The sequence below is a fragment of the Trichomycterus rosablanca genome, chromosome 13 (genome assembly GCF_030014385.1).
Source record: "Trichomycterus rosablanca isolate fTriRos1 chromosome 13, fTriRos1.hap1, whole genome shotgun sequence".
Lineage (NCBI taxonomy): Eukaryota > Metazoa > Chordata > Actinopteri > Siluriformes > Trichomycteridae > Trichomycterus > Trichomycterus rosablanca.
Genome location: NC_086000.1, coordinates 4,220,702 through 4,230,886, shown reverse-complemented (window position 1 = coordinate 4,230,886; position 10,185 = coordinate 4,220,702). Strand labels below are relative to the sequence as shown.

The window sequence follows — 10,185 nt, the reverse complement described above, 5'->3', positions numbered from 1 at the left end:
GTGTGCGTGCGTGCGTGTGCGTGTGTGTTTGCGTGTGTGTTTGCGTGTTTGCCCTGTGGACTCTCGCCCAGTGATTGGTACCCACCGCGACCATGAATAGGATAAAGAAGGGGTAAAACTTCAACGACAGGTACTTACTGTCGCTCCCATATTCAAACCTGTGCTGTCCCTTAAGGGACCTTCGTGAATTGACAGGCTAGCCTTTAGAGCACAATAACATTAGCATCTGATTGTCAGGCACGACAAGCACGGGTCGGTCTCGGGCTAAATTGATAGACTCGGCCCGATCGTTCCGTCTTATTTATGAGCGGTAATTTCTGACAGCCGGCGGGCGGGGCCGGGCGACGACGGACAGGTGACAGGGCTATTAATCTCCGACCTGGCGTCGCGCCTCTGACTATAATCGGAGCTATCGAATTAGCCATCGCGCCCTCTTATGTGTACAAGCATCGGGAAGACCTTTTAATGCCAGTTCACGCTTCCTGAAGAGAATGCTGAGTGTGTGGGTGTGTGTGTGTGTGTGTGTGTGAGAACACTATTCCAAACTTCTAGACCACTCTAGCCGTGCGGCACAACCACACCCGTCCCACAAACGAAGGCTCCGTATTTTACATCCGCTCTCATGCCAAACTTTAATTAGCACTCTCCTCTGAAGCGCTCGCTTTTGGCCCGGGACTGATGAGCGGGGCGTGGCGGTGCTCCACGAGAACCTGTCGCCGGGCAGACTCTCACCTCAGCGCTCAAACTCCAATCCATTAGAGCTCACACATGACGAATTTTTATTTTCCCCCTAATTACTGTAATAACGGCTTGATGCGCCGGTGCTGCCGCTGCAGTAAAAAAGGTGCGCCGGCGTCCAAGGACACGGAGACATCCTAATCTTACTGTACCTCCCGAGTGAGGGGTCCTGGATTTACCACGTATACGGGATAAGTACCGTTAGAGGCTTCCCCGGGCTCCGAACAGGGAATGCGGGGGCTTCTTTTTGTATTATGGCAGCCTCTGAGCACATGGAGTAAGTAAGGAGACCACTGTTCCATGTACTGTTTAATGGGTGCAGTCAAACTAGCCCTAATTATATGAGCAGAAAAAGTCACCGCCTCTAGACTTTCTATACCACAACATTGATAATCAAAATTCATTTCAGGGTTGCCGTGGTTACAGTGTCGCCGGGACCCCGTCTCTGGCAGGAGACCACTGTTCCATGTACTGGGTATGGGTGCAGTCAAACTAGCCCTAATTATGTGAGCAGAAAGAGTCACCGCCAATAGACTCATTCATTTAATTCACTTCATTTTCATTAAACGCACAGTCTGATTGATCACAGATGCACCGATGTTGGGTTCCCACACAGCCGTATCACATACACCACCACCACCCCACTCCCCACACTCGTGCAGGCACTCGGATCAGTCATGGAGATCACAGCGGAAGGAAACCCCGTCCGACCTTCCCTCCCTCAAACACGGCCACTTGTGTTTGTGTGGAATCTGCCGTCCCTGCTATAGATGTGTCTGAACGACTACATGTCCAGTAAATGTCACTCTCACGCTCTCCTTCAATCTTGCTCCTGCCACGTTGACCTTTTTGCTCCGTAATGTGACAGAATGGCCTTTCAGTGGCCATCCCCGGCACCGGCAGTGCCACATCGCGGCGGGTCCGGGCGAGAATGCCGAACAGGCGGCGCGGCGTGCAGTCCCCACGTATTGCCATTTAGATCTATCATCCTGATTGATCACAGTCTAATTGCCTATTATTGAGGCTAATTTAACCCTATCTGCCGGAGCATCCATCTGCCGCCTCGATTCCGACCGACAACCTACAAATTACTTACTCATGCAAATGGAGACCCCGCCTGACCTTTCGCCGTTCCTCCTCTCTAATTACAGCGAACGCTCGTCTCCTAAATAAGATTACTTCATCCGGCCCATGTGTTCACGTGTTCCTTGACGAAGGTGAAATGTAATTTTCATGTAGATTTATTTTTTTTATCAGAAGACGGTCAGTAATGGATGCTGGCGGGTTTGGGCCGAGGCGGAGGTTCTTGGATTCTCGTCTGGAGCAGGTGGATGGCCTGGAAGGGTGACGGAAGGAAGGAAGGAAGGAGGGGGCTTTAATTAGAGTTGAAGCTTTAATTTTGTTGAATGGATGAATAAAGTTTCTATACAGGCAGGCCACGGTCATTTAAATAGCCGCTTGACTGTACATCCACTGAACTTGGAGATGGATGTGTTACACCCATAGGGTTCTGCTCCCTTTAGACAAGATGATTGATCTGAGACTGGTTGGACAAATATAATAGCATCTACTTGTCTGTTAAAGCTTTCCACAAGCTTTTAGACTGTGCCTATTGACATTTGTGGCCTTTCTGTATAAAGAGTGTGGTGGAAAAACCCATAATGGACTGGATTGTAAGTAGAAAAGAGTAGTGAAGGCTCACCCAGACTCGGTGAATGCGATAAGACAGAAAGAAAATAATCACCCTTTATACTCCCATCAGTGAGCTTGTAGGACAGTGAAAGTTTCCAGTGTTAGCAGAGATTTCTTAGTTAGAACGTAGGAACTGGTCTGAACCATTTTTTTTGGACATCATACAATGCAACGTACTTCTTGTCATTTGGCCATGTAGTGTATTCACTGACCTTGGTTTGTCTATCTATCTATCTGTCTGTCTATCTATCTGTCTGTTTGTCCATCTAGCTATCTGTCTATATATCTGTCTGTCTGTATATATAACTAACTATCTATCTATCTGTCAGTCTGTCTGTTGCTATATATCTATCTGTCTTTCTATCTGTCTTTCTATCTATCTGTATTTATCTGTCTGTCTGCCTATCTGTCTGTCTGTCCATCTAGCTATCCGTCTATTTGTCTTTCCATCTTTCTATCGACGTCCAACAAGCTTATGGTCAGGTGTCCAAATACTTTTGGCCATGTAGTGTATTCATTGACCTTGGTTTGTCTATCTGTCTGTCTGTCTGTCTATCTATCTGTCTGTTTGCCCATCTATCTATCTAGCTATCTGTCTATATATCTGTCTGTCTGTATATATAACTATCTATCTATCTATCTATCTGTATTTACCTGTCTGTCTGCCTATCTGTCTGTCTGTCTGTCTGTCCATCTAGCTATCCGTCTATTTGTCTGTCCATCTATCTATCGACATCCAACAAGCTCATGGTCAGGTGTTCAAATACTTTTGGCCATGTAGTGTATTCATTGACCTTGGTTTGTCTATCTGTCTGTCTGTCTGTCTATCTATCTATCTGTCTATTTAACTGTCTGTCCATCTATCTGTCCATTTATCTAGTCCATCTATCTAACTATCTGTCGGTCAGTCAGTCAGTCAGTCTGTCGGTCAGTCTATCTATCTTTCTGTCAGTCTGTCTGTCTGTCTACCTGTCTGTCTTTCTGTCTATCTATTTATCCGTCTGTCTATCTATCTATCGACGTCCAACAAGCTCATGGTCAGGTGTCCAAATACTTTTGGCTGTAGAGTGTATTCATGGACATCGGTTCGAACACAGGGCTACAGTCGTGCTGGAACCTTGTTTAAACGATAGGTTTTTAGCGATAAGTGTTTGGTGTCCACATACTTTTGTTCATCGCATGTGAATTAACATTATTGTATTTATTATGTCATTGTCATTTCAGGTGTGGGCCGTAAACTCTGCCGGCCGTACAGGAAGTCCCTGGGCCGTGGGTCGTACCGGGCCGGCTCCTCCCGAGGGCGTGAACCCGCCCACGTTTTCGCACATCCGTGCCACCTCGGCTGTAGTGGACATCGGCCCGCCGACTAGGCCCAACGGCATCGTCACCATCTACAGGGTGTTTGCAGAGAAAAATGGCACACGCTTGCTGGTACGGCCTTTTGTTGATTTGGTGACCGATGCACTGTCCAGCTGGATCTAAGTTTGGACACCCTTGGTAAAATCCCAGTTTACAGATCAACAAAGTGCACAGGGTAACTGAGTATATCCAAATAGGCCAGGCGCCTATGCTGCCAACGATTGGCTTGTCCGAAAGAGGGCGGGACGTAAGGATTCCTCACAACTGCAGCACTTCTGACCTCTGCTGGCTGACTGATGGAACCTTCACACATAGACAGGGAATAATGGAGATCAGTGCGTGATTCTCAATGCGCGTTACGGATCTCCATATGAACCCGCCTCTTGCAGGTGAAAAGAAGCGGTTGGTAATGCACACCTGTTGGAGGGGGGCGTGTAACGGTTGCAGCTCTCCTAGATCAGGAGAAAAATACAGATTGGGTAACGAGGTACAACTAGATTGAAAGGAGACGTTTGTCCACTGTAAAGGACATGGAATTTGACCAAGGGTGTGGTCACTTTTGCACATACACATCTGACCACTGTATTTAGGTTTTAGAGACAGTCATATGACCAGACCTTTTTCCGTATGTAGTTATCCGAGGGGACGTCGCGCCAACAGACCCTGCACGACCTCGCACCCTTCACCATCTACTCCGTCGGCGTGGAGGCCTGCACCTGCTTCCTGTGCTGCACCCGCGGTCCTGTCAGCGAGCTGCGCACTCAGGCCTCGGCCCCGTCCCAGCAGCCCCCGCCTCGGCCCGTCACCGTCGCCTGCCGCTCGGCCCTGCTGGAGTGGGACGAGCCCCTGCAGCCCAATGGCGTCATCGAGAGGTGAACCCAAATTTAAGGACACCTAACCATGAGCTTGTTGGTTCCGTTCCAGATCCAAGACCTTTCCCTTGCTGCTTGAACAGCCTCCACTCTTTTGAAAAGGCTTTCCACAAGTGTGTCTGTGGAAATTGGGGCCCACGAGGGCCTACTTGGGTTGGGTACACACACATTAGTATTTCATGGGGCGCTTGGGTGGAACAGTGGTCTAATGCTCTAGCCCTTGACCTGGTCAGAAGTGTTTGAAGGTCAGGCAGGGTATGTCTTTGCCACTGCAATATGATTGGCTTATTGCTAGATTAGCATGACTCTAGCAGGGCTCTGTGCCGGGCCTTACCTTAACAACCAAAGAGTCTACCTTGGCAACCACCTAGCAACACATTAGCCGCTGCAATCACACTTGCATCTTCTTTAGGAAGTACACCTCTCTAATTTGTATTAGGGAGCCCAGCGTGTTCCAGTAAAGCATATCCTACATGGTACACCATTAACCCACCACTAGCTAAGTGTACAAGCATCTGAGTAGCTTTGAAAGGCTAAGCTAAGCTTTGGTCTAGCTAAGCAACCAGTTCTTAACCCTTCTCTTTTTGTTCTCCTCTTGTAGCTGTGAGCTGCTGGTGAGAAGGGCGTGTCCTCAACCCCTGCAGCCAGTCCCGGTGGAGTGTTCTGTAGGACCGGTGGAGACCAGGTTCTTTGGAAAGGAGCGTAGTTTTAATGTCACCGCCCTCCTCCCGTATACCAACTACGAGGTTTGCGTGGTCTCCTACAACAACATGGGCAGCACGACGTCCGACTGGTTCCTCGTCACCACGCTGAAGGAGGGTAAATACATTTTTGTATTTGTATAAATAAACACCGATCAGCCATAACATTAAAACCACCTCCCTGTTTCTACACTCACTGTTCATTTTATCAGCTCCACTTACCATATAGGAGCACTTTGTAGTTCTACAATTACTGACTGTAGTCCATCTGTTTCTCTGCATGCTTTGTTAGCCCCCTTTAATGGTCAGGACCCCCACAGGACCACTACAGAGCAGGTATTATTTAGGTGGTGGATCATTCTCAGCACTGCAGTGACACTGACATGGTGGTGGTGTGTTAGTGTGTGTTGTGCTGGTATGAGTGGATCAGACACAGCAGCACTGCTGGAGTTTTTAAACAATTCACTGTCACTGCTGGACTGAGAATAGTCCACCTACCAAAAATATATCCAGCCAACAGTGCCCATGGGCAGCGTCCTGTGACCACTGATGAAGGTCTAGAAGATGACCAACTCAAACAGCAGCAATAGATGAGCGATCGTCTCTGACTTTACATGTGGTGTAAAGGTGAACCAACTAGGTAGGAGTGTCTAATAGAGTGGACAGTGAGTGGACACTGTTTAAAAACTTCAGCAGCACTGCTGTGTCTGATCCACTCATATCAGCACAACACACACTAACACACCACCACCATGTCAGTGTCACTGCAGTGCTGAGAATGATTCACCACCTAAATAATACCTGCTCTGTGGTGGTCCTGATCACTGAAGAACAGGGTGAAAGCAGGCTAAAACAGTATGTAGAGAAAAAGATGGACTACAGTCAGTAATTGTAGAACTACAAAGTGCTTCTATATGGTAAGTGGGGCTAATACAGTGGACAGTAAGTGTAGAAACAAGTACCGTCACTTGTATGGATTTTAATTTGTGTAATTTGTGGCAACAGTTTAGAAGAAGCTGTCGCGGAAAAATAAGGTCAGATGATCAAAGTAAACAAGTATGGCCACTCAAAGGTCTTCTAAACAAGGGGTCCGACTCCTTAATAACGGATGTCCAGCAAGCTCGTCGTCAGGCAGTGCCCATAACCGATGTTTTCTGTCGCCCTGCAGCTCCGCAGTATAAAGAGCCGTTCGTGGTGCAGAGCAACCTGACCATGGTGTACGTGGACTGGACCGAGTCGTTCTCTCTGAACGGGCGTCTGAGGGACTACGCCTTGACAGAAAGTGGTTTGCGCCTCTACAGTGGCTTTCACAGCTCCATCTACATCCCTCGCACCTCAGATAAAAGTATGACCAGTTTATGACCAGACTATAAGCTAATGAAAGATGCAGAATTGACTTGGTTTTCATTGTGTTCTTATCTGTGTCTCTCGCTTATCTTTCGGACTAGCATTCGCGTTCCAAGTGACCTGTACAACAGACGGTGGCAGTGCCAGTTCTCCTGTTATTAAGTACAACACTGCAACTGGTGTAGGTAGGTTCACTGTGGTCTCAGGTTGTTCTGATTAAAAAGATGCTCAACACATCTAAAACCATGTGTTTTTCTTCCAAACAGATGCTGGGGAGCAGACTTCAGGTGGAAAAACCGGTGTGTACTTCACAGGGTATCGGTTCTACACGGAGCTGTGGTTCATCGTCCTCATGGCCTTGGTGGGATTGCTGTTGGTGGCTCTGGTGTTGGGTCTGGTGCTGCGCCGAGCCCTCAGAAAGCCGGCGTTCATCCGAGAGAGAGCTCCACTCCAGGCCCTGCAGAAGAGGAACTCCAGTTACCCCCCTAACGACTCTTACCTGGTCAGAACCTTTGCTCGGTGCTACTTAATTACCGTTTCATTTTGCGTTCTTTTAATTAGGTACTTAAATGTAAAGTGTGTGTGGTGATGAGCCAAAACGTTAGGACCATGGGTCAGGTATGCTGTCAAAACAGCTTTGCTTGCCCAGATGTATCTGGTACCAGGACATTACCAGAACTTTGGTATTTTGCCCGGTGAATCCTGGTACCATGTGGTACCTGGTTCCGCAGATAAACAAAGCACCAGTCGAACTTTCATTGCTCTGATTCAAGTTCTGATGCCCTTGTGCCAATTGTAGGTGCTTCTGATGGTGGACAGGAGGGTCAGCACGGGCACTTTGACTGGCCTGCGACTATGCAGCGCCATACAAAGCAGGGTTCAATACACCTCAGTATTAAAATGATCTACAATTTGAGACACAGCCACTCTTCTGGTGGTCCGTACCAGAAGCCATAGCCTTTAAGTCCCATTACCAGGAGGTCCTTCAACTTCAGTATTTTGCCAGGTGGATCCTAGTGCCATTTGTTCCGCAGGTATACTTCTTCCATTGCTCTGATTCAAGTTCTGATGCCTTTGTGCCAATTGGAGGTGCTTTTGATGGTGGACAGGAGGGTTACCATGGGCACTTTAAAGGGTTCGATACACCTTAGTATTAAAATGATCTACAATTTGAGCCACAGTCGCTCTTCTGGTGGTCCGTACTAGATGCCACAAACTACAAGTCCTAAGTATCAAAGTCTCAGCCGCCCAACAATTTGTCAGCGGTTTGTGGCTTGTCCATCCACAGATCATTGTCGGTGGGTACTCAGCACCACCACTTGCTGTTTAGAGATCTTCAACCATATCAGTTTGGCCAGGTCAAAGTCTGTCGGGTCTTTGTGCTCATCAGATCTGCTGCATTGAACACGTCAAGGAGTAACGACCACCAGCCCAAAATGTAATAGTCAGTCAGTATCCCTGGACGTCACATTAAGTGGGTGTTCCTAATATTTTGGCTCATCCGTGTATGCACAAAATATCAATTAACGATTTGTGACGTACATAGTCTGTCTGTCGCCTTGGAAACCGATCTTTTTACGTATGTAGTTGAGTCGAATGTCGTTGTCTTGGTTATGCTGCCATCTTGTGGCTATGTGAGGAACATGTCTTACACTATATGGCCAAAAGTATGGATGGACACCTGACCGAGCTTGTTGGACATCCCGTTCCAAATCCTTGGGCATTATGATGGGCAGGAATAGCCTCCATATCTCTTTTGGGAAGGAATTCTACAAGGTTTGGCAGTGTGACTGTGGGAATTGGTGCTTATGTAGTCAAATTAATGGTATGATGATCATAGGGACAGTGGTAGCCTAGTGGGTAGGGCTTTGGGCTATCAACCGGAAGATTGGCGGTTCAAATCCAGGCTCTGCTATGCAGCCACTGTTGGGTCCTTGAGCAAGGCCCTTAACCCTGTCTGCTCCAGGGGCGCCGTACGATGGCTGACCCTGCGCTCTGACCCCAGCTTCCAAACAAGCTGGGATATGCGAAGAAAGAATTTAATTGTACTGTACACCTGTATATGTATATATGACAAATAAAGTATATCTTCTTCTATAAAGGTGTTCACAGGGGTTGAGGTCAGGGCTCTGTGCTGGCCATCAAATCATGGGCATAGTCACACGTCAGCGATATAGAAGTAGAAGCGTGTCCAGATACTTTTGGCCATACACTTATAATGACTTGCTGCTTAGGATTCCTTTTTCCCTCGCTTTACCGTGTTCCTTCTGCTGTAACGGTGTTGCAGAGGTCCTGCTCTGAACTCTGCTCTAACCACACCGCTCTCCTTCAGTCTGATCAAGGGCTGGTAAGCACTTACCTTCCGTACCCCATTCCTAACGTCCTCCACCCTCTCTCTTTTTCTCCGTCTCTCTTTCTTCCTCTGATCGCGGCTCCCTCTCTTCCTCACAGTTCGACAGTGTGCCGGCGTCGGGCAGCTGTATAACATTAAAGGGGTTTACCATGAACACTGAGGTACAGAACTCACACTGCACCGTGTGTTTGGATTTGTGTCTGGTTGGATTATGTACCTGCATGATTTCGCCCCTTTTCGCTTGGTCAAAAGTATGTGGAAACCTCATGACGGGGATTAATCTGGCATTAATAGCCTTTGATTTATATAAAAAGGCTTTCAACAAGTGCACGTTTCTGAGATCAGGCACAGGGTTGGACAAGAAGGCCTGGCTCACAGTCAATGTTCCAATTCGTCCAACAGGTCAAAGTCAATGTGTGATCACAGTTCATGGGAGGCCTAATCCTGTTTCTGCAGGATGTTTCAGAATAGTGGAGGCTATTATTGATGCAAAGCCAGTGCAGTAGGGGTCATGTTCATATGCCGTTGGTTTTTGACCAGGTGTTCACATACTTTGGGCGAGCCTGTAAGCACAACAGCTTTTGTCCTGTCCGGTAGATGGTGGAGTAGCTCTGCTTTCCATTGAAGGGACCGCTTTGATTTGCTCGCTGTCCATTCTTTTTTGCATGGATTGGATTTTCCGATTGGACTGAAAGTGTGTTGAGTCTGTCAGACTTTGATCTGATCCGTTCAACAGACCCAGCATTAATATCTGTGTTTCATGTTTCAGGGTTTCACCGACTCCAAGATCGGCATCACCAACCAGGCCTACCGAAGCAGCATCTCCACGCTACATGTCCCTAACCAGAGTGAGCTGGGTCATGCATACTCCCAGAATTCCCTGCACCGCAGCGTCAGTCAGCTCATCGACACACAGGATAAGAAATCTCTGGCTGGTCTGACGTGGAACACGGAGCTGAAGCGCGCCGACAGCGGCATGGTGAGATGGATTCAGGGTTCTTTCCTTGAGGGTCCTATGTGGCTCCAGTCTAGTTGGAGAAAAGAACTGACCGGTCATCTGACCATGGGCTTGTTGGACGTCCTGTTACAAAGTCAGTTACAAGTGGAAATTGGACATAAAGGT

General features: G+C 47.8%; 1 protein-coding gene across 1 annotated transcript in view; it reads left to right on the top strand.

Annotated features, from left to right (window-relative positions):
* Positions 1-10,185, top strand: part of ush2a (Usher syndrome 2A (autosomal recessive, mild)) — a 226,484-nt gene that overhangs the window by 214,497 nt on the left and 1,802 nt on the right. Inside the window, exons 65-72 of the mRNA XM_063007063.1 lie at positions 3,655-3,861; positions 4,423-4,661; positions 5,263-5,480; positions 6,531-6,707; positions 6,811-6,894; positions 6,976-7,211; positions 8,997-9,056; positions 9,832-10,041. Of these exons, the coding sequence (XP_062863133.1) occupies positions 3,655-3,861; positions 4,423-4,661; positions 5,263-5,480; positions 6,531-6,707; positions 6,811-6,894; positions 6,976-7,211; positions 8,997-9,056; positions 9,832-10,041 (1,431 nt within the window). The remainder of the gene's footprint in view (positions 1-3,654; positions 3,862-4,422; positions 4,662-5,262; positions 5,481-6,530; positions 6,708-6,810; positions 6,895-6,975; positions 7,212-8,996; positions 9,057-9,831; positions 10,042-10,185) is intronic.